Below are 21,977 nucleotides of genomic sequence, written 5' to 3'. Positions count from 1 at the left end.
GCTGCGGCTCCTCAGCGTGCGGCAACGCCAACGGGACCGCCCCCCGCGCGCTAATTAAGAGCGGGCACGGCAGCTGCAACAGGTTTTTTAGCCTCCCTTAGCATTGCTGGGCTGCCGACACCCGCCAGGGGCTCCGCCTGCAGGGGGACAAGTCGCTGCTTCCTCCCGAGCGCGGGGAGACACGGAGCAGCAGTAATCAGTCCCGAGAGACACTGACTGCGAGCCCACCCCTTCCAACACCCCCAGCCACACAGCCGGCGTCCCTAGCAACGGCGGCGCCATTACCTCGGCGGCGCTCCGCCCCGCGGCGGCAGCCGTTGCTGCGAGACGAGCGGAGCTGACGGCGCTTGAGGGGCGACTTGGTGTCCCCGGTCCGGCCCGCACCCCCTGGACCAGGCCATGCATGAGCCCCCGTCCCCGGCTGTCCCGGAGGACGGGCAGGAGAAAGACAACAAAACCCGGCCACAAAAACCCGACCAAGATCAAGACCAAAGAGAAAGTGTCAGCCAGAGCCATGCACCAGGACAAGCACCTTATCAAGCCTACGAAGACAGGCATGGCCCTTACCGGCCACACGAACCAGGTTATGGTCTTTACCAGCCAGGATTCAGTCCGTATGATGATCAGATACCCGAACCCGAGTCCCGGCTGCTGGCAGTTCAGAATGCAAAAGCCTATCTACTGACGAGCAGCACAACATCCGGCCTGAACTTGTAAGTCTGGAAAAGGGACACAGTCCAAAGCGGTAGAAAGTAGGAGTGGAGAGAAAAGTAGTGTTGGTCAAACGGTAAAGGGTGATTGTTATTAATCACAAAGCCAGTTAAAGTCGATTGAATACAGTTTTAATTTGAAAAGGGCAATTTTAAGGCAATAAGAGACATGCAAACAGCACTGGGTGCAATAAATGCACACTAAACACAATCTAACTCCCCTTTAAATGTTTTACTCCTGATACATATGCATATAAAGGTGGGTTGGTTTAAATTCGTTCATCCTTCTGGTGATTTTTCAATGATGTAATTTTCTGGTCAGCACAGCTGGTGGGTTGTGTGCTGAGTCCTTGTGGTCGTATCTTTTTTAGCTCTGTTGTTACAATCAATGTCCTTCCCAGGGATGGGTTGCACGTAGGATCTTGTGATTCTCACAACTCTCTTGTGTTCACATCTTCTGTAGCAATCTCTCTTCCTTTCCCATCCTTAAGAAACTTACTGTTTCATAGTATTCCAGCTGATAGCTGTTAGTTCCTAACATTTCACTGAGGCCTTTGTATACAAATCAAATTAATAAACAATAGGTTATAATAAAACCTAAAATCTTACTTTATATTAAAGCAAATCAAATTAATCATAAACAACTGATTATAATAAAGCCTAAAAAAATCTTACTCTAGTCACATATGTCAGTTCCCAGTGTCTGATCCCTTGTTTCACCATTCATGCTCCTGCATTTGCTTTAATCAAAATCATCTAATTGACACAAATTATCACTCCATTCATCACAGTCATGTTAACAAAGGGAGAAATACTGACTGGTACATAGAGAATGGGAGAATGTGTTCATTGCTGTGTGATACTTGTGTGTGGCCAATGTCTTTCAGAATCAAAATTCCATAGGAAATGTATAAAGTTCAAAGGGAAATTGCTTTGATTAAGTTTAATGTCAGCTTCAGCTCCTGAGGCAGGGGTGGTATACACCAAAAATGGAAGATGGGGCTACTCCTAGGTACATTATAATCAGGGTAGTTTCAAGTTTAATTTACCATAATGCCCCGCAATACTCTTTCATCTAGGTATTCCAATGATTTTTCTAGAGCTCCAGGTGATTAGCTTCTACTTTTGATGTTCAAAACATAATAATCTAAAACTTTTGTATAGTAAGCTAATAATATTTGCATTTACATACCAGATACGATCATCTTGCTAACATACTAACCAAGATCCTGGATGAAAAGCCTGCAAATGCAGTAGACATAATTGAGAATATCAGCAAGGATGTGAAGTGGGCTCAATTTCACAAGAAAATGGACACTCTTCGAGATGAACATGAGATTCTTCCAACATATGAAGCTGCAGAAAAACGTAAAGCTTTGTTCCTCAAGGGAAATGGAGAAGAAGAGGAAGAGCTGGAAGAAGAGACAGTGAGTTATTAACAGAGAAAAATAGGTATCATCTATACCAGGGAGTGGGCAGGAGAATGGCAGGAAGGGAAAGGAGAGAGGGAACTGATCTCCTTTCTAGTATTGCCTTACACAGCCATATAAATAATTCCAGCCACAGTACCGTGCACCCTCTTCATAGCTCAGTCCATCCCATGTCTTCTTGTGAAGAAGCAAACTCATCTTATTACCTAGTTGGGATTTTTTCCTGTAGTAAATCTAATCATAGGACTGTTGAGCTTGGAAGAGACCTTTGAGATCATCAAGTCCCATCCTGAGCCTTTAAAATTACAAATATTCTAGAGATGATGAACAGAAAGTAAAGTTTACAGTATCCCACATAGGCTACTTCAGCATGCAATATTGCATCCAAATTTCTTTTCTTTATCTAAAAGTGGCATTTCTTTACCTAAAGTGATCATAACTCTGGACAACAGTTCCAGAATCTTGTGCACAGCTGCTACTGTAAAATAGAGAATGAAGAATTCTGTGACCTTTCCAGCTCCAGATGTGGTTCCAGCCTGTCCTCCAACTCAAAGAAAAAAAAATCCAAGGTTATAATGAAGAACTACCAGAATTGAAAAGCCTCTTCTTAAAACAAACTTTTCAGTATTCAGTTGATTATATGCAGAAGCATTTTACCCAATAAAAATTCAGAGAGTTTTTATAGTAATGAAGGGAAACTAATCAACAAGATGTCCAGTTCTGGAGCCCCTATGACAAGAGGGATGTGGAGGTGCTGGAAGGTGTCCAGAGAAGGGCCACGAGGATGAGCAGAGGGCTGGAGCACCTCTCCTATGAGGACAGACTGAAGGAGTTGGGGCTGTTCAGTCTGGAGAAGAGAAGGCTCCGAGGTGACCTAATTGTGGCCTTCCAGTATCTGAAGGGGGCCTACAGGAAGACTGGGGAGGGACTTCTCAGGATCTCGGGTAGTGATAGGACTAGGGGGAATGGAATGAAGCTGGAGGTGGGGAGATGTGAGGAGGAAGTTCTTCACCATGAGAGTGGTGAAGCCCTGGAATGGGTTGTCCAGGGAGGTGGTCGAGGCCCCGTCCCTGGAGGTGTTTAAGCCCAGGCTGGACGAGGCTCTGGCCAGCCTGATCTAGTGTGGGGTGTCCCTGCCCATGGCAGGGGGGTTGGGACTAGATGATCCTTGTGGTCCCCTCCAACCCTGAATGAAACTATGAAACTATACTATGATTTTCATATGATGTTAACCATATATATTCAAAATAGTACAGATGCTAACAACAGAAGAGAGAGTCTTTCATCTTTTCTATAGCCTATTACTTCTTATACCGTAAGAGCATATGATGGGAAAAATAATGGGGTATTTCAGGAAAGAATTACATACTCCTGTGCACCTTGCTTTGATATAAGATGCCTGAAATTCCAGACAAAACTAGCATTAGGCCTGCCAAGTCCACTGCCCTGCCACGGACAACTTCTAGTATCTTTGGCTGTGTGACATATAATCACCTACCCCCATGAAAGGGACAGTTTGTTTTTAAAATGCAGTGAGCTTTATGCCAAGGTTTTCAAAAGAGTAGCATTCACTCCAGAGAAATATTGCTGGTCTGTCGCTGTATAACGATAGGGTGATGGCCACAGCGACAAAAGTATCATAGTATCAGTCAGGGTTGGAAGCGACCACAAGGATCAGCTAGTTCCAACCCCCCTGCCATGGGCAGGGACACCCCACACTAGATCAGGCTGGACAGAGCCTCATCCAGCCTGGGCTTAAACACCTCCAGGGATGGGGCCTCAACCACCTCCCTGGACAACCCATTCCAGGGCTTCACCACTCTCATGGTGAAGAACTTCCTTCTCACATCCAGCCTGAATCCCCCCACCTCCAGCTTCATTCCATTCCCCCTAGTCCTATCACTACCTGAGATCCTGAGAAGTCCCTCCCCAGCCTTCCTGTAGGCCCCTTCAGATACTGGAAGGCCCCAATTAGGTCACCCCGGAGCCTTCTCTTCTCCAGACTGAACAGCCCCAACTCCTTTAGTCTGTCCTCATAGGAGAGGTGCTCCAGCCCTCTGATCATCCTCCTGGCCCTTCTCTGGACACCTTCCAGCATCTCCAGATCACTCTTGTAATAGGGGCTCCAGAACTGGACACAGTACTCCAGGTGGGGTCTCAGCAGGGCTGAGTAGAGGGGGAGGATCACCTCCCTCGACCTGCTGGCCACACTTCTCCTGATGCAGCCCAGGATCTGATTGGCTTTGTGGGCTTCAAGTGCACACTGAGAGCTCATGTTGAGCTTTTTGTCCACTAGCACCTCCAAGTCTCTCTCCTCAGGGCTGCTTTCCAGCCAGTCACTGCCCAGCCTGTATTTGTGCTTGGGATTGCCTTGACCCAGATGCAGGACCCTGCACTTGGTCTTGTTGAACTTCATGAGGTTGGCTTGGGCCCACCTCTCCAGCCTGTTAAGGTCCCTCTTGATGGCCTCCCTTCCCTCCAGCGTGTCTGCTGCACCACACAGCTTGGTGTCATCAGCAAACTTGCTGAGGGTGCACTCAATGCCACTGTCCATGGCACCCACAAAGATGTTGAACAAGACAGGTCCCAGGACTGATCCCTGAGGGACTCCGCTTGTCACTGGCCTCCACTGGGACATGGAGCCATTGACAGCCACTCTTTGGGTGCGGCCATCAAGCCAGTTCCTTATCCATCTAGTGGTCCACCCATCAAACCCATGTGTCACCAGTTTGGAGACCAGGATGTGGTGTGGGACAGTGTCGAAGGCTTTGCTCAGGTCCAGGTAAACGACATCAGTTGCTCGCCCCTCATCTATTAAATTTGTCACCTGCTCACAGAAGGCCGCCAGGTTGGTCAGGCAGGATTTGCCCTTGGCAAAGCCATGCTGACTGTTCCCAATCACCTCTTCACTTTTCTTCTGAGCCAGTAGTGACTCCAGGAGGATCTGTTCCATGATCTTTCCAGGCACAGAGGTGAGACTGACTGGCCTGTAGTTCCCTGGTTCCTCCTTCTTACCCTTTTTGAAGATGGGGGCAATGTTTCCCCTTTTCCAGTCTGTGGGGACTTCCCCAGACTGCCATGACTTTTGAAATATAATAGAGAGGGGTTTAGCACCCTCATCTGCCAGTTCTCTCAGCACCCGTGGGTGTATCCCGTCGGGTCCCATGGACTTGAACACTTTCAGGTTCTTCAGGTGATCACCAACCTGATCTGCACTTACAATGGGCAGTTCTTCCTCCCCGTCCCTGGCATTGTCTTCCATAACATCAGGAGTGTGGCTAGAGGCCCTTGCAGTGAAGACTGAGGTAAAGAATCTATTGAGTACCTCAGCCTTTTCCTCATCACTTGTGACCATGTCACCATTTTCCTTTCTGAGGGGGCCCACACCTTCCCTAGTCTTCTTCTTCCCATTAATATACCTGTAGAAGTTCTTAGTGTTCCCTTTAACCTCCCTGGCTAGATTCAATTCAAACTCTGCTTTGGCTTTCCTAACCAGGACTCTTGCTGCTCAGGCAGCTTCCTTATATACTCCCTGTTCTAGCTGTCCTTCTCTCCACTTCCTGTAGAGTTTCCTTTTAAGTAACAGTGTGTCCAGTAGCTCCTTGCTCATCCAGGCAGGCCTCCTAGCATTCTTACCTGCATACGCAAGCAGAGTACAGAGAAAGACGAAAGACAAAAGACTCTGTTTATTCCAGTTAGCAACACATACTTGTATGTGTGTTATTAGTGTGGCTGTGTGTGATGGGTTAACAAACTTTCCTCAAGATTCTCACTGGCTAGTGGTAGCATTGCTATAGTTACTCATTAAGCTAGTCCAGGTGGCCTCCTATCTCATCTTGTGGTTTCTCATCCTCAAACATTCAGTCCAGGGACTTTCCAGATTCTCATGGGAACACAGTGTTGTTTTCAATACTGAACTCTTCACCTGAACTCTTCAGAAGGTCCACGGATCCATCACAGTCCCCCACACTGGTCTGATTTTGAAATATATGAAATAGTTATTCTATTTTCCCCAACTAAACACAGTAACACTGTGGGCATCAAGGCTATGCCAAGGCTATGCTAGTGCTATGCCCTATCACTAAAGTCTTTGTAGATCTTGTGTGACTTTCTTTAATTTAGAGGAATTAAGAGCTTGACTTTTGAATCCTGTACAGTAAAAGCAGTAGTTCATCTGTGTTCTCTTCTGTAGCCCCAAAGTGGCATTTTTAATTTGTCTAAATGATAGTGGTAGATGTAGTGAACGAACATCTTCAAAGCACTTTGAGAAAGTGAGTGGCACTACAGAGAAGTGAAGTGTAATGTTTAATGAATAACATGTTTGATTTTTCAAATAGATAATTGCACTATTATTCAGATTCATTCTGGATCTTCTTTCCCAGGAAGAGACCCCTCTACCTAATGTGATGGAAACAGCCTTTTATTTCGAACAGGCTGGAATCGGCTTGAGCAAAGATGAATCCTACCACATATTCCTTGCCCTTAAAAATCTAATTAGTGTTCAGCCAATCCAGATCTGTCGCTTCTGGGGCAAAATTCTGGGCTTGGAGATGAACTACATTATAGCTGAAGTACAGTGCCAGGAAGGGGAAGAGCAGGAAACAGAAGAGGAAGAAGTTACTGAGGAAGAAGATAAAGAGGTGGGTGAGGTTGAAGATGAAGATGAGGAGACAGAAAAAGAAGACAAACCACCAGAGTCCACCTATAAGCCCCCACCTGTCATCCCAAAAGAAGAAAATGGGACTGGGACTAATAAATATGTCTACTTTGTCTGTAATGAGCCAGGCACACCCTGGGTGAAGTTGCCTCCAGTGACACCAGCCCAGATTGTCTGTGCCAGGAAAATCAAGAAGTTCTTCACTGGTAGGCTGGATGCTCCTGTTGTGTGCTTTCCTCCTTTCCCTGGAAATGAGGCCAACTACCTGCGTGCACAAATAGCTCGGATCTCAGCAGGAACCCATGTCTCTCCCATTGGATTTTACCAGTTTCCAGAGGAGGAAGAAGAAGAGGAGGAAGAGGAAGGAGGAAGAGGCACATATGAAGAAAACCCTGATTTTCAGCCTCTTTCTGTGGCTGAACTGGTAGATTCACTCTCCACATGGGTACACCACACACAGAGTATTCTACAGCAGGTATGTTCTACTTGTAGCTCAGGTACCATTCAAACTGTAGCACTGATAGGGTTTCAGAATCTAAGTGGCACTTCTCACCTGCACATTTGAACTAGTCACTAGAAATGGGATTGGACTGAAAGATCTTCATACAGAAAACATCTTTGATGTAGTATTTAATATATAGCTATATAACTATATTGCACATGTTTACATGCAGCATATATTTATGTGCAGCATATATTCACATATAGCATATATTTATGGGTACATTTTTTTAGGAACCTTCTAGGTTTAGTACTCTTTTCAGTGTTCTTGAGATTGAAACCCATCTTTATAGACAATAGCATGGAGTTAGGTCTTGACAGACACCATTTCTGGTAATCTTCTAGATTAGGTTTTCTTTTTTGAAGACCTTACTTGAAAGAAAAAGTTTTACATTCTCTTTTCTTGGGTAGGAGGCCAAAATGCAGGTATGTTTGTCTGCTGAGTGAAATTTATTTGATGGGTTTTTTTCTGGTTTATTGTTTGTTGCTTACTTTCTGCTGTCAAATATGCAAATGAAAAAGCTTAGAAGTTTGTGACATCAGGCTAGTGCTGGAAAGAGGTATTACTAATTTAATGATCCTGGCTGGATTACTTGCTGGCTAGTGTAGCAGTTCAACAATGCCAGTGTAAAATAGCAGGAATGGCAGGAAATAAGCTTTAAAATTAGCAGCAAAAAAAAACAATAGTTGTAAAAACTAGATCTGTATGCATTAGAACCTTAAGAATATTTTAATATGTTCCTCTGACTGGTAGCTACATACCAAGGCAGACTTTAAAAGGAAGGTGCAAAATCTCTAAGTTAAGCCTCTTAGTTTGTAGTAAATGGGAATCTAGCAAGGCTGTAACCAAACTGACAAGTATCTGAAGACTTCAAAATAACAAAAAGCTGATGGCAGAGGCAGAAGGTTATTCTGAATAGTAAGGAAGGATGAGGGAGGAATGAGTAATAAAAGGATACAATTTCCCCATTATGGAATATACCTTTTTATTTTTCTTCCTCTTCCACCTTAACCCGGGGTGTGTGTGCCTAAGGCAGTTGTTCTAACTGGCTGCCATTCTTTCAACGATTGCTACTTGTATTTATTATTTTTCCATATCAATTACAGGGTCGCTGTGTTTGGCTTAATCCTTTTAAAAAATCTGAGGAGGAAGAAGAAGAAGCAGAAGATGATGAAGAGGAGGAGAAAGAGGAGCCAGAGGCACCACAGCAAGAAATAGGACCCCCTCTTCTCACTCCACTCTCTGAAGATGAAGGTATTCTGCATGGGATGTCCAGGCTTTTGATAAAGAGCCACTAGGAATGTTGGCATTTAGGTAGCAAATATTGAAAGTCAGAGGACTCTGATGATTCATGAAGCAGTATAGTTTGCCCCTGTAGGGTAAGCACAGTCTTTTACAAAATTGATCAAAAGCAAATGAAAATTATTTGGTTAAAACTGAAACTGTTTGGTTTACTAGTTAATAATTTTGTTGAGGATAACAGGAAAATACCTCTGATTTGTAAGGCTACTGCAAGTTCAAGACAGCTTGCTACATTCTGCTATTTTTCTGTCATCTTTTTTTAGGCAAGAAAGAACTGTGTTTGTATATGTAAATGAATAAATACATGTGTACATACATAGATATACAAGTAAGAATTTAGATCCTGTAGCATATTACCACAGCAAATCATGGGAGTACAGGAACCTGAATATTAGATTACACTAATAGGAAATTATTTTCCTATTCTCCATTCTTTGATCCAGGTGAAATATAACTATGTAATTTATCCATAAGCAATAAAACAATCAATCCTTGACTAAGGAAAGAGCTGGGAGCACTACTGAATTTCAGGCTCTATTAGTATCCCTGTGCTGTCTACCCATACATCCAAACCACCTGTTCAAACACAGTACCTACATTTATTGTTTCTGACTTCTGGCTCTGTGAACATTCAACTTAATATAATCATTACTTGAATTCTGGGAAAGCCTTGTAGCTCAGTATTAAATATTTTGTAGAAGCTTCAAAGTAAATTTATTTTTAGACTGTGTGTTTGGCTGCCTCCAGGAATTCAAAACATCCCTGCCTGGACAGCTCAGGCTTCTACAAACCTGATCCCACAGCATGCTGTTGCAATCCTCCAGTCTAACCGGTGGCCCGGAGCCTACGCCTTTGCATCTGGCAGGTGAGGAGCTGACATGGTTACAACACAGGATGTGCATGCTCCACACAGGTGCCTCTCTAATGATGTCAAAATTGCTTTATTAGTAATTCATTGACTAAACTCTAGTATTCCAGAGACTGATGGAGAAGACCACTTAAATGTGCACAGCAACACTAAAAATGTATTTAAGGCTGAAAATTAGTAGTCATTAGACAGGCTGCTATAAAGTTAATGGATGTAAATGTTCAGTTAGTATTTGGGCACAGTCCTTGATTTAAAACCTGTATTCTTGAGCCTGCTGCACTTTTTAGGAAAACAGCTGTGGTTCTAATGTTCATTTGTTTCCACTACATCTGGTACAATTGCTAATGGGCACTTAAGAGTTGGTGGCAGAAACAGCACCATGTTACCAGTGTGGAGCTGTATCGTAGTACAGTAAGAAGAGTACAGCTTTCATCATTTTAGCATTTGGAGATTTTGAAGTGCAAGGTGTATTAATCAAGTTACAGCAGTCAAATATGTCTGTTATAGTGTATCTGCACCACAATGACTTCTTGCACAGCAAAGTAAGCACGTTGTCTCCACTGATGTTTTGTCAGGGGGAGAATTTGTGATCCTTTCACTTTTCTTCCTCAGGAAATTTGGTAACATCTATTTTGGCTGGGGTCATAAATACAGTCCAGAGAACCACACTCCTGCACTGCCAGTGCCAGTGCAAGCTGAATACCCCAGTGGGCCAGAAATCACTGAAACGAGAGACCCCACTCTGGAAGAAGAATTGGCTTTCAAGGCATCAAAAGAAGAAGCCTCAGATGCAGCTGAGGAAGATGGGGAAGATGCTGAGGAGGAGGATGAAGAGGACGATGATTAAAATATGGGGGGGAAACATTTTTATTTTAAAAATTAAAAAAATAATAGTATTGTCCGAAGTTAGTCATTAATTAGTTGTCCTTAAAAGAAATTAAATTGGTGCATGCTGTCTTTTTTGACTTCTGTAGGCTCTTCTTTGGAGCTACCTTCCCTGTCCTTCCCTGTCTCTACAGCACCAGTGCTGGTGAAGGCTGCATTCAACACAATGAAGTAGAATTATAGAACCGTTTCAGTTGGAAAAGACCTTTAAAATCATTGATTGCAACCATAATCTCGCTCTGCCCAGTCTGCTGCTAAACCAAGTTCCTTAGAATCACATCTCTGCATCTTCTAAACACCACCAGGGACGGGGATTCAACCACCTCCATGCAGATCCTGTTCCAGTGTTTGAGAAGCCTTTCAGTGAAGGCTTTTCTTCTTATAGCCAACCTAAGTAGCCTTTTTTTCCAGAAGAGCAGGCGCGCACAGTACGTTCTGCTTCCTGAAATAACGCTGCTGTGAACTATCCAACTATCTCCCACCCAACGCTATTTTTCTAACCCGCAATTCAATGCCTAAATTTTAATTAAAAACAAACTAAAAACCTTAAGTACATGACACTGTCACTTTTGTGTGTGCACGCATACTATTAAAAATGCAGCGTTCAGCCTGTTAAGTCACCGGCGAACCCCCTGCCTGTGGGCCGCAACGGACCGCTGTCACCCACCCGACACCGCAGCTCTGGCCGCCACCGGGCCAGCACGCAGAGCAAACGGCGGGGGAGTGGGTGGGTGGGGGGTGGTGATAGGAAGACGGCAGCGCCCGCTCAGCCACTTACTTGCACGAGGCTTTTCCCCTGTTCCCCCCGTCAGCTCCAGGCGAGTGGTACGCTCCGCCGTGGCGTCTGCCCCGCACGGGCCAATAGTAGCGGCCTCGGGAGCAGTTTGAACTAGGGCGGCGGTTGGGGTCTGGCGTTGTGCGCTCGGGCGAGAGGAGTGAGTGCTTGTGCTAGTACCGGTGATGGCAGACGAGGGTGCCGTGACCGTCTGCGTGCGTATGCGGCCGCTCATCGCCAGGTGAGACTCTATCCAGGCGGGACGGCTGCATCCCAGGCCCCGGACAGGAGGCTGAAGTGTGGCCCGGGAACCCCTCGACTTCCCTGGGTATTGCTGGGCTCTTTGCACCTTCAGCTTGGGCCCCCGGGGCTACCGTTACAGTCCTACGAGGAGGGGGAGGCAGGGGCATGAATGCGGCGTCCGTCCCCGTGGAGGAATGAAAGAGCCTGAGAAAACAGAGCTGGCGGTGGCCGGAGAGAAGGCCTTGCCGTGAGGGGTTGGACCCGTGTTACAGGAGCCCAGTCCTAACCTCGTAAAACTAAGGGAATGTGTTTTCTTTTAGGGAAGAAGCTTTAGAGGATAAATTGTCACTTCACTGGAAGAGTGAAAATAATACCATTTCTGAAGTGAATGGCACAAAAGTATTTAGTTACGGTAAGAATGCAAATGCAATAATTTTATGTTGATGTTTACATGTTTTTTTTTTTCTTCCTGTACTACTTGAATGTTTTAGCTAACACTAACAGCTAGCTTTCCCAGCATTGTAATCCTGAAGAAGTGCCATTGGGACATACTGAATTCCTGGCTAATCGGTACCAGAAATCTAGCTTTGAAGTCAGGTTCGTCATGGATGTTGCTTTTTGTGTTCTGGCTGGTGCTGTAGGGTGCTTTTGGAATACGCAATCTGTTCTTTTCGAATAAATTCCAGTTACAAGTGGACTAGACTAGGGTTAGTCCAGAGCATTTAGGAAGAAGGGGGTGTGGGAGCCCAAATCCAAAACAGGAAAGCGCACAGTGTGGATGCCGGATCATAACTGACTGCTGATAGTGCACAGTATGGATGCTAGATCATAACTGACTGCTGATAGGCAGAACGACTTTTCTGACATCCTTTAATAGAGCATGAATGGGCCGCGTTGGGTCTTTCCAAGAGCTGCGAGGTTCATTGTACTCCTCACAGCGGGCTTAGCGACACATAGGTACTACAAGTCCAAAAACCGCTTTCAATAGATGAAGGCCTTTCACTTCTGGGTCTTCGCTGCCCCCTTCTGCCCTTGCAGCAGCATTGCAGTCGCGATCCGTGTCGTTCTCTTGGTTTCTTTCGGCGTTCTGCCGATTGCAGCAGATGCCTAGGCGTGTGGGAATTCTTATCTGTGTCTCTTTGCAGCTATAAACAGTTAATGCAGTTATCATTATTCCTCCCAAGCTCAAGGCTTCTCCGTTATCTATGTTAATCAAAATTACTTTTATTTATGTCTACAAACTATCTGGGAACATTTTCTAACAGTAAGAAATTCAAGCAGAAAGAAATACTTAGTCTCTTTCCTTCACTGCCTTGCTTTGAGTCTCTTCATACTGATCCACTTGTTAATAAGAATGTCATCACTAGAAAGACTTTTCCCCCAAAGTATAGATTCAATAGAAGCATGCTCCAAGATAGAGTTTAATAAGTAGCCAGTCTTGTCAGAAACCTCATAGATCAACTAGACACATTTTTAGGATTAAATGGGACTGCTGTTTAATTGTCCATCCTTCTCAGTTTGACTTGGCTGTTCATCACATCTTTCCTGGTTCTGAGTCTAATATTTCTTTTTAACAAAAAAAGTCTGTGTTGGCAGTTATCACAATTAATTTTTGTCTGAATTATCCTGTGGTCTGAAGCAAACTTAACTGGATTTGAAGTCAGAAATACTGAGTAAGCTGACAGCTTGTTTTTGGGTTGTGCTACAATGGATTCACGTGCTTTGCTTTATTTTTTTAAGATCGTGTTTTTCACTCAAGCGACAGCACTCAGCAGTTATATGAAGGGGTAGCAGTTCCAATTATACAGTCAGCTGTACAAGGTTATAATGGTAAGTTTTAAAACTGTGTTTAAATCCCATTTGTAATGCATTTAATCAGTATTTAACAAAACTTAAACCTCTTTCCAGGGACAATATTTGCTTACGGACAGACAGCTTCAGGGAAGACATACACGATGATGGGAAATGAGGATTCTGCAGGCATAATCCCGAAGGCAATTCAACATATTTTCAAAGTTATTTGTGAGGTGAGCAATTCACTGAAGTGATTGAAAGGGCTAGTAAGGTTTGTTTTGCTGTATGCTACATTTAGCTTCTATCAAGGAGCATTCATTTATATTGATCCATATATTGCAGCTACTTTGCTAGCCTTGCAAAGATGAGTGTTTTAAGAAAAGCTAATGAGACTCATTTAGTTGGAATCAAATTGAGGGAGGGGAAAAAAAAGCCCTGAAGGGGGTTGTTAAAATTGCAAATATACTAAACCTTGATTAAAAATATAAATAGATGCTCACTTGTGGTAGATAGGTAATGTGAAGAAGCTTTGTGTTGATTCCACTCTTGTAAAAATGAACATTATTCAAGACTTTAATTGAAAGAAAATTAACTTATTTCAAGCTTTCTCAGTGTCAAAAGTATTATAGGCTAATTGCTAAGTGGAAGTAAGGAGGTGGTGCAAGTTAAATAAGCAATTGTCCAAACATCATTTGCAGAGTGCTTTAATTGTGATCAGTCTCATGAAATGGATCATTCCCCTACAAGGAGGTGGAGAGTACCTTCTGCGTGTACGAAAGAAACTAAAGCAAGAAAACATTTTTGTGCTGTAGTCTTGGTGTTCTTTGTGCAGCCTCTTCTCTACGAGGGAGACGGGGAAGAAGCAATCTTGGCAAGCAGAGACAAGACAAGCTACAGAGAGGAAAGACTACACAGAAAGACGCTAGATAGGGAAAGGACTTTTGAGCGGGAGAGCTATTGCCATACTTTTGTAGGGCAGTTGCATTACTTTAGCAACATACTTAAAGTGATATACTATTAATGCAGCCGGGAAGAAGTAGAAGAGAAATGCCTGTATATTGGTAAATGCTGGTGTACAAAGAGGATGGGGAGAAAGAAATATGAGGAACGGTATTCAGAGGTCAAGAATGCTTGTATTAAAAGGTGTTCCTACATCAGTCTGGTTTTGATTTGGGTTTGTTGTGTTTGTTTTTTAACGTTAGATTCCAGATAGAGAATTCCTTCTAAGAGTTTCTTACATGGAAATCTACAATGAAACCATTACCGACTTGCTTTGCGACACCAGGAAAAAGAAGCCTCTGGGCATTCGTGAGGATGTTAATGTAAGTGAATGTTAGGTAGTGGAAATAGTGTCTGGAGTAATAGTTAAAAAAGGCCTTTGGGGGCACCTAGTTAAAAACTTGCCTGTCAGCTTGCAGAACTGCTACCTTCAGAATTAGCAGGACACGATGTAGACAACAGTGGTGCTGGTCTATCTTTATAAATACTTGTGGAAGTTAAGCTAATCCTTTCAGCTTTCCAGGATAGCATATTTTTATTTCACCTTGACTGTGAATACTTGGGAGTTCTGTTAGCTAATAAAACCTCTGCAAACGTGGTATTAAAGTTACAGCCCAATGTGTTAGAAGTCTTCAGCAGATATACAGAGTTATTTTAATACTGTGTTCATATCCTCTACAAAGTGTACACCTCTACTGTAGTCAGAGAGCAAGTATCAGATTCCAACTACTCCATAAGACGATCAGTAGAGAACACAAAGCTATTAATGTCATCCTCATATCTTTACATGAAGTTTTGTAGCCAATAAAAATTGGTAGTTAGATTTTTTTTTTCTTGTGGGGTTTGGCCTGTGTTTTATCTATGCCCTGAATGATCAGTGATTTTGAAACTTGAGAAAACAGGGAGAACTATCATTTGTATCATTATGGCCTTACATTTACTGAGAGATACTCTTAGACTACCTCAGAAAATGTCCAGAGGGATATTTCTGCTAATTTTATTTTTAGGAAACTTTGCAGATCTGTTTGATTCCTGTGCCTTTAGGCTACAGTTCCAATAACGATTTAAACTTTCTGCATCCCTTTTGTTTGGAGTAAAAAGACTTTAGAGCAATGATGGAAGCAAGCTAGAATGAATACTGCAGGAATTGCTTGTAATGCGAACTTAAGCAAAGTATTGAATAAGTTTTTAGAGTTCAGTAAAATCTATTGCTGTTTTTATTCTTAAGAGGAATATATTTGTGGAAGATCTGATTGAAGAGGTGGTGGTTGCCCCTGAAGAAGTGATGGAATGGATCAGAAAAGGAGAACGTAAGTTGTCTAGCTAATGTCAGCTGATGAGATCTTAGCAAAGCTTTGAATATATTCAGAGTAATGTATTAAATGTATTTGGTATTGTGGAGTGCCTTTTGAAGATTATATTCAGAAAGTAAGTTTTCTGCTTGCTTTTAAATTGTGCTTTTTGTATCTTCTCCAGCTTATCAGAATATAAGCATTAAGTATTCCAATATTGGCTTTTGACAGGAAATCGCCATTATGGAGAAACCAAAATGAATGAGCACAGCAGCCGTTCCCACACTATCTTCAGAATGGTAAAGACTGCTTCACTATTAGGAGGGGCTTTGCTTTTGAAGTGAGAAAAACTTGATTGCACTCTCTTCTAGATCATTGAGAGCAGAGAAAGAAGTGACCTTGCAAATGCAAGCTGTGATGGAGCAGTGATGGTATCCCACTTGGTAAGCTGTACTCCAAGTTATTACTTAAGCATTTAAGTACAGATGTTACTGTTGCCGCTTGTTTGAGATAATAGTGTTACTTCATACTGTTAGTACAAACATACTTTGTTAACTTCTAGAATACGTTTCTTAAGCAGAAATCATATTTCTGGTCATCTGCACAAAGGGAGGCTCCTGAGCTGTTATCTAAAGAATGTTTTCCCAGGAAAGGGCATTCTGACATGGAAATAGTTGCTGGGGAGTGTTCTGCCCTTTGTGGGAGCATGAGTGCTATTTTCACATTGCTCTTACATTTTTTGTTAAACACAGCAAAGCTTCAGATACTGCTGACAGTTCCTGGCCACTGACAAGCTCTGTGGAGTCACTTGTAAAGTGGATAACATTAAGGCTTCTCTTATTCTCAGATTTAGTTGTTGTTAGACCGTTAGAGCTGCAATGGCCAGAAGATTGATTCTTTTCAAAAGTAACCCCAGCTAGCATTTGGTGGATTACCAGTACATGGAATACCCTAAGCTGGGGGTGTACATGGATGATTGATGGGGGAGCATTTTGGTGTTTTCAAAAATCCAAATCAACTGGAGCAGTGCCAACTAATGTAAAAGCATTCAAGCTCGCTAAAATCTGCATGAACTCTCCTTCAGAACTGGGAATGGCATCAAGTCAGTCACATGTGTTGTGGAAAGGCCTTTCTCTTCTGTCTTCATGTGGAAGCTCTGGGATCTGAGTGTAAGCACTGCTCATAGAGTACTTAAGCAAAACTGCTGCCTACTCTTTTTCTTGCTGTAGTTTATGGGGTCCACTCTTAGAATATACTCCACCCTGTGTCTCTTTCAGTAACCATTCCTTGTGGAGGGGGATACTTTTTTAACCCTTTTGGTCTGTTGCTGCTTGGAGTTAGCACAGGTTTTTTTCTTTTTGAAACACAAACCAGTGAGGGAGAGCTACTTGCTCAGGCAAATCACTATGGGAATGCTATGAAGCTCTAGTTGACTTGGAACAAACTTCAGACTGGTGCTGTTCTTTTAGTTAACATCTTCCTTATCCTCAGAATGACAGGCAAGAAGAGACAGCTGATTTAGGACAATGTCCTAGGTAGTATCATATAGGCTCTTTTTCCTATGAAACATTGGACCAGATGACCTGTGGCTTTGTGAAGCCTCCTATAGCTTGAATCTGTGATGAACTCTACTGAGAAACTGTATTTAACCTTGTTACTGAAGGGAGGGAGAACTGCACTGGAAATAAGAAATGCTCTTCAGAGTGGTATAACAGTTAATACAGACTTACTCTATGTCCTTATGTACCTTGGAAGTATTGATTGCTCTGTGTGTAATAGTTTCCACTAATGACAGACCTCTTGCTTTTTCCTAAGTGTGTCTTTGTTAATAATTACATAAATTAGAGGTTTAGAATTAAGAGAATCTGAAACCCAAGTGCCTCAGAACTAACCTGTGAAATATTTAATGAATTTGCAGAACTTGGTAGATCTGGCAGGCAGTGAAAGAGCTAGTCAAACAGGATCTGAAGGTGAGTGTTAAATGAGGCTCTCCTGGTGACCACTTCTGTTTATTAACCCATGTGAAAAATTTCAATAGGAAATTATCTGATCCATGTGCTCTTGTGTTCTTTACAAATCTCTTCCCCCCCCCTGCTCTGCAGGGCACATTCTGTTCAAGAAAGTCCTGCAAACACTCTGATGTGCAAACAATTGGGTAGTAGTATGGCCTTCCAGAATAGCAGGTCCAGCAACTACCATGGACTGAACTAAGATTCACCTGTAGTAAAGAAATCATTAGGAGCTTGTAGGGACTCATATGTAAAGGTGAAGAGTGAACAGATGGCTCACTTCAACTAAGAAGCTTGATTGTTAACCATGACAGCACGAGGCCGCACAAAAATGCCTTGATTATTAAAAGAAACTGACCTGAGAGCACCACAGTATTCTTTTACAAGAAATGACCTGTAATTAACACATGTAAATATGGACATGTGTAAAATCTAAACAGGAAAGAAGAAGTTCTTATGGGTCCAGATAGTTACTATGCAAAGCTTCTTAATGTATCTGTGATACCATCATTTGATGCATTTTGGCAGTTATAAAGGATTTGGTACTAGCTGCTGATGGATCAGTGGATTGTGTTACTTGAGATGTAAACTCCTAGAGCAGAGCATTTTCAAATGTGACAGTTTGAAAATATATTTCAACATTCTATTCTATTGCTTTAAACCAAAACCTTTACCAAATTCCTGTGCTGCCTAGGTGTGCGACTGAAGGAAGGCTGCAATATAAACCGGAGCTTGTTCATTCTGGGCCAAGTCATCAAAAAGCTTTGTGATGACCCTTCTGGGTAAGCATTTGTGTCTGGATACCTGTTTTATGAGTTTGTGTCTTGTCTTAAATGAAGATCCTTTACATATAACTCTGCTTTCTGTGGCTGAAGTTAGTTAGTGGGCTTTTTCTATACAAAACAGGAATTATTTTTCTCTTCTCTTTTTTCCCCATCAGCTTCATAAATTACAGAGACAGCAAGCTGACTCGAATTTTGCAGAACTCCCTTGGAGGAAATGCGAAGACAGTTATTATTTGTACAATTACTCCTGTTTCTTTTGATGAAACACTCAGTACTCTTCAGGTAAAACATCTCACCTGCTTTAAAGCATTTTTCAGACTCAAGGCTTCATTGTAGACAAGTTGAAGAGGTGGAAAATGTAGTCTTCTGGATCTGTAGTCACTTGAGTATTCCAAGTCCAAAGTGGACTTTGGGGAGTTGAAAATGTTTGTTTTGTACATGGCATCTTTTCTCAGTACTAGGTTGTCTAAGTAAAGCTTCCTGGAAGGTGGAACAGCTCCTTTATATGTTCATCTTTCTCATTGCCTAGTGGCATTAAAGAGACAGTGTTAGAGTAAGTTTTTGCTGGTGTATGTTCTGTAACTATTACTCATGACAGAATATTCTTCCAGTTTGCCAGTACAGCCAAACGAATGAAGAACACTCCAAAAGTCAATGAAGTACTTAATGATGATGCTCTCCTGAAGAGATACCGCAAGGAAATTCTGGATTTAAAAAGGCAGCTGGAGGAAGTATGTAGTACACTTACTAAAATTAATCTATCCTTAATATTGACAGCTATTTGAAAATGTTCTGTTATCAACAAACCAGTTCAGCTTGAAGGCACAGGTGAACTGAAGTGGTATCTCTCGCTTCTGTTGAGAGAAGTTCAAAAGGTGATGTGAAATTTAGAACAACTGATGATAGTCCATGTAGCTGTGTGAAAGCTGACATAGGATGAGATCAACTGAATTGCTTTCTTATGTAGTTGAATGTGCTTGAGGTGCACCGTTGTTATGACTTAGAGTATATTTTATTGCCACAGATCAGAGGATTAATTGCCGTATAAGAAGCTATTGAATGCCGGTTAGATTCCAACTTCAAGTTTTTCCCTCTTGCTGATGTTTTAACTTCAGTTTGGGTTGCAAGAACTTGAAACTGTGTAAAACTACTGGTAAAACTTGCAATCTCTAGGCAGAAGATAAATTTAGGAAATGAGTAACAGTGACTTGTTACCAGACTGTGGTCTCCTCTTCATACACCTCCAGAAATCTATGGAGTTGGGGTGCAGTCTGGCAAGTCTTGTCAAAGCATGGAAAACCACAGGAAATTCAGTTTTGAACATACTGTTCTGATTAATTAAATCATCATAATATACAATTGTAATTGTTCTTCAAATTGTAGTCACAGGAAAAACTTTAAAATGACATCTTAAAGAGACTTAATCTGTACCTGGAAGCGTTTCCTGCCTTCTGAGTTAGTAGGTAGTGAGTTAAGTACTTAGTACAGAAGAGTTGGTTGAAAAATTCTATGTGAACTTTGAATTAGTGTAAGGGACTGTAAGCTTATGATAAAGCTATTCAACTACTGTAAGGCAATTGCTTTACAACAGGGTAAATTTTCAGTACCTCAGCTCTTGACCACATGTATTAGAGTAGCATGCTGTTATTTGGCAATTGACTCATAGCCCCCAAAGAGCTTGGGGCTCCTGGCACCAATGGGAAAGTCATCTTAAGCTCTGTTACACTTGCAAGTACTGCCTTATTTTGTTGTTAGAAAAACCTGAGGCTGTATTGTTTTGAGCCTTTGACTTCAAATCCACAAGTTGACTAGGCTGTCAGTTTCATTGTTCAAGATTAAATACAGCTCTTCCAGAATTAGAAAAATACATGTGTAGCTGCTTTGAAAATATTAGTAAGTGTGTATTCTCTATAGAAGTGATTTATTTTTTGCTCTTAAAATGTGAGGTTTATTTAATTAATCTTTTTATGGAAGGTATCTTCAAAGACTCAAATTCATGCAATGGAAAAAGACCAACTGGCCCAGCTGTTGGAAGAAAAAAATTCTCTTCAAAAAGTACAGGAAGACAGGATACGAAATTTAACTCGAATGCTGGTGACGTCTGCCTCCTTTTCCTCTAAAGCAAATGTTCAAGTAAGCACCTGTTCTAGATCTTATTTGTGAACTCTGAAATGCTTTGTGAAAGGTGATATTAAATAGGCACTGACATTTAAGAATAAATATGAAAATTGCCCAACAAAAGCTGCCCCTTAAAGGATTACTTTTGAGTACTAAGTCTGTGTTGCCTTAGACTGCACAGACTTCTGCTTTCAAACTTTTGTGCTGTACTTTTAATTTTTGGAGGGGGGAAGAAACAACTGCAAAACACTGTCCAGTAAGTTGCTGGTCCTGTTATAGAGCTAACCTAATGCAACATCTACTCTCCTCTTCTGTGTTTTGGTTGTATTACTTGTCCTGTAAATCCTATTTATTTTCTCTACAGGCCAAGAAAAGAAGGAGGGTGACTTGGGCTCCTGGTAAAATAAACCAGACAAATGTGAGGTATTTTGAAGAAACTGGAAAGTCAAGGCTATCTGAAACAAAGAAAATGAAAACATCTCTGCCATCTCCAACAGACATGGAGGATTGTAAGTATCTTCAGGAAAAAATTGAGGAAACTTTGCAAAGCAGCTTTTAAATGAGAAATGATCCCTTCTTAATAAAGATACGTGAGAAAGCAAACTTGCTAACAATATGGAAGCATTCAGTTGGCACTATACTACCCCAAATGTTTCATGAACCCAGTTTTACAAGTTACCTGTAACCCATTAGGAAGTTACATCTGTGTGCCAGCAGAGAGTGCAGCCTGGAAGGGAAGTGGTTTTAGAACAGTTCTGGAAGTTCTTAATAGTACTAAGGCTAATTCAGAGAGTCATGGCATAAGTTTTGCTGTCCCAGGTGAAGTAAAATGTAGTGAATTTCTGTTGGATACCTCTGCAGGCATTAGTTTCTTAACGGACTAAATTGACTCTTAGCACAAGTGAACAAGCAAACTTGAAAAAGGCTACCCTGTAAGCCCCCACCTCACTTTAGATATTGAGGCGTTAATTTGTTAAAGCCAAAGGTAAGAGCTGTAAGGCAAAAATAAGCCTTTATAAATATTTCTGCCATGGGGCCTACCCCAATCCTTTTTTTTTCCTTGTTAAAGTAACCAAAGCTATACTTTAACACAGATTACATCCAAACTATGTTCTCTCTATAAAAAAGGGGAAGAAGAGTGGGGGGTGAAATTTAAAATCCTCAACAAGAATAGAGGAGTCATTACTCCAAGATCAAACTGGGATATAGAAACTCAAGGATGACCAGAGGAAAAGGCTGACTTTTAGACATAATAATTGGGTAGCACTGTCGCTGAATTGCTTCTTCCTGCAGCCTCAAGCTTTGAGAATGGAATGGGGGTGTGCTTTTTCTTTCAGTCTTGTGGGATACTGATGAGGAGTTCTTTCCCTGACACTTCCTAGTGTAGTTATGTATTCTAGATTTGGTTTAGTATCTATTAGTTTATAATAGTGGTTAGCATAAGTGTAGGGACTTAGCTTCAGTGTTTGTTTTCACAAGAGAAAAATCACAGGATTCGGAAGCTATGCTGTGTGCTACTCCTTGTACTGCATGATCATTGCCAGTATGATAGTTTTTGGAGAAGAAAATTCTTGATGTCCAGTTTAAAATCTACTAGTACTCTTTTTT

General features: G+C 42.0%; 2 protein-coding genes and 1 long non-coding RNA gene across 7 annotated transcripts in view; 2 read left to right on the top strand and 1 right to left on the bottom strand.

Moving 5' to 3' along the window:
- The first annotated feature begins 243 nt into the window (after positions 1-243).
- LOC137440586 (radial spoke head protein 6 homolog A-like) lies at positions 244-10,880 on the top strand. 2 transcript variants are annotated; one of them, XM_068136850.1, is made up of 6 exons: positions 244-713; positions 1,906-2,137; positions 6,523-7,272; positions 8,406-8,553; positions 9,349-9,466; positions 10,082-10,880. In XM_068136850.1, the coding sequence occupies exons 1-6, from the start codon at positions 400-402 to the stop codon at positions 10,314-10,316; spliced, it is 1,797 nt and encodes a 598-aa protein (XP_067992951.1). In that variant the 5' UTR covers positions 244-399; the 3' UTR covers positions 10,317-10,880. The 2 variants fall into 2 exon arrangements, with proteins under 2 accessions (XP_067992951.1, XP_067992952.1); XM_068136851.1 differs by lacking the exon at positions 9,349-9,466.
- LOC137440587 (uncharacterized) lies at positions 827-2,765 on the bottom strand. 2 transcript variants are annotated; one of them, XR_010987188.1, is made up of 3 exons: positions 2,565-2,765; positions 1,903-2,122; positions 827-1,262 (listed from the first exon to the last, which is right to left on the bottom strand). It is a non-coding gene; the product is annotated as an uncharacterized lncRNA (long non-coding RNA). The 2 variants fall into 2 exon arrangements; XR_010987189.1 differs by having other exon boundaries at positions 1,933-2,122.
- A 362-nt stretch (positions 10,881-11,242) lies between the features above and the next one.
- The window catches only part of CENPE (centromere protein E), a 38,402-nt gene continuing 27,667 nt past the window's right edge, over positions 11,243-21,977 (top strand). For all 3 annotated transcript variants that reach the window (XM_068136848.1, XM_068136849.1, XM_068136847.1), the window contains exons 1-14: positions 11,243-11,370; positions 11,693-11,784; positions 13,113-13,202; positions 13,281-13,399; positions 14,369-14,488; positions 15,394-15,475; positions 15,689-15,756; positions 15,829-15,900; positions 17,376-17,427; positions 18,161-18,248; positions 18,407-18,533; positions 18,863-18,982; positions 20,226-20,384; positions 20,734-20,878. In XM_068136848.1, coding sequence (XP_067992949.1) covers positions 11,315-11,370; positions 11,693-11,784; positions 13,113-13,202; positions 13,281-13,399; positions 14,369-14,488; positions 15,394-15,475; positions 15,689-15,756; positions 15,829-15,900; positions 17,376-17,427; positions 18,161-18,248; positions 18,407-18,533; positions 18,863-18,982; positions 20,226-20,384; positions 20,734-20,878 — 1,390 coding nt within the window. In that variant the 5' untranslated portion in view covers positions 11,243-11,314. The remainder of the gene's footprint in view (positions 11,371-11,692; positions 11,785-13,112; positions 13,203-13,280; positions 13,400-14,368; positions 14,489-15,393; positions 15,476-15,688; positions 15,757-15,828; positions 15,901-17,375; positions 17,428-18,160; positions 18,249-18,406; positions 18,534-18,862; positions 18,983-20,225; positions 20,385-20,733; positions 20,879-21,977) is intronic.

This window comes from Melanerpes formicivorus, unplaced genomic scaffold (assembly GCF_026170545.1).
Source record: "Melanerpes formicivorus ecotype bairdi unplaced genomic scaffold, bMelFor1.0.p_v2 SCAF_4, whole genome shotgun sequence".
In the NCBI taxonomy this organism is placed as follows: domain Eukaryota; kingdom Metazoa; phylum Chordata; class Aves; order Piciformes; family Picidae; genus Melanerpes; species Melanerpes formicivorus.
Note: the sequence above shows the minus strand (reverse complement) of the source record. Positions and strands in the feature narration are given on the sequence as shown.

Bases quoted from the DNA above. Each gene is read 5' to 3' on its own strand.
- LOC137440586 (XM_068136850.1), top strand. From the start codon at position 400: ATGCATGAGCCCCCGTCCCCGGCTGTCCCGGAGGACGGGCAGGAGAAA. The intron at 7,273-8,405 runs GTATGTTCTACT...TATCAATTACAG, and splicing joins CACAGAGTATTCTACAGCAG to GGTCGCTGTGTTTGGCTTAA. The intron at 8,554-9,348 runs GTATTCTGCATG...GGCTGCCTCCAG, and splicing joins TCCACTCTCTGAAGATGAAG to GAATTCAAAACATCCCTGCC.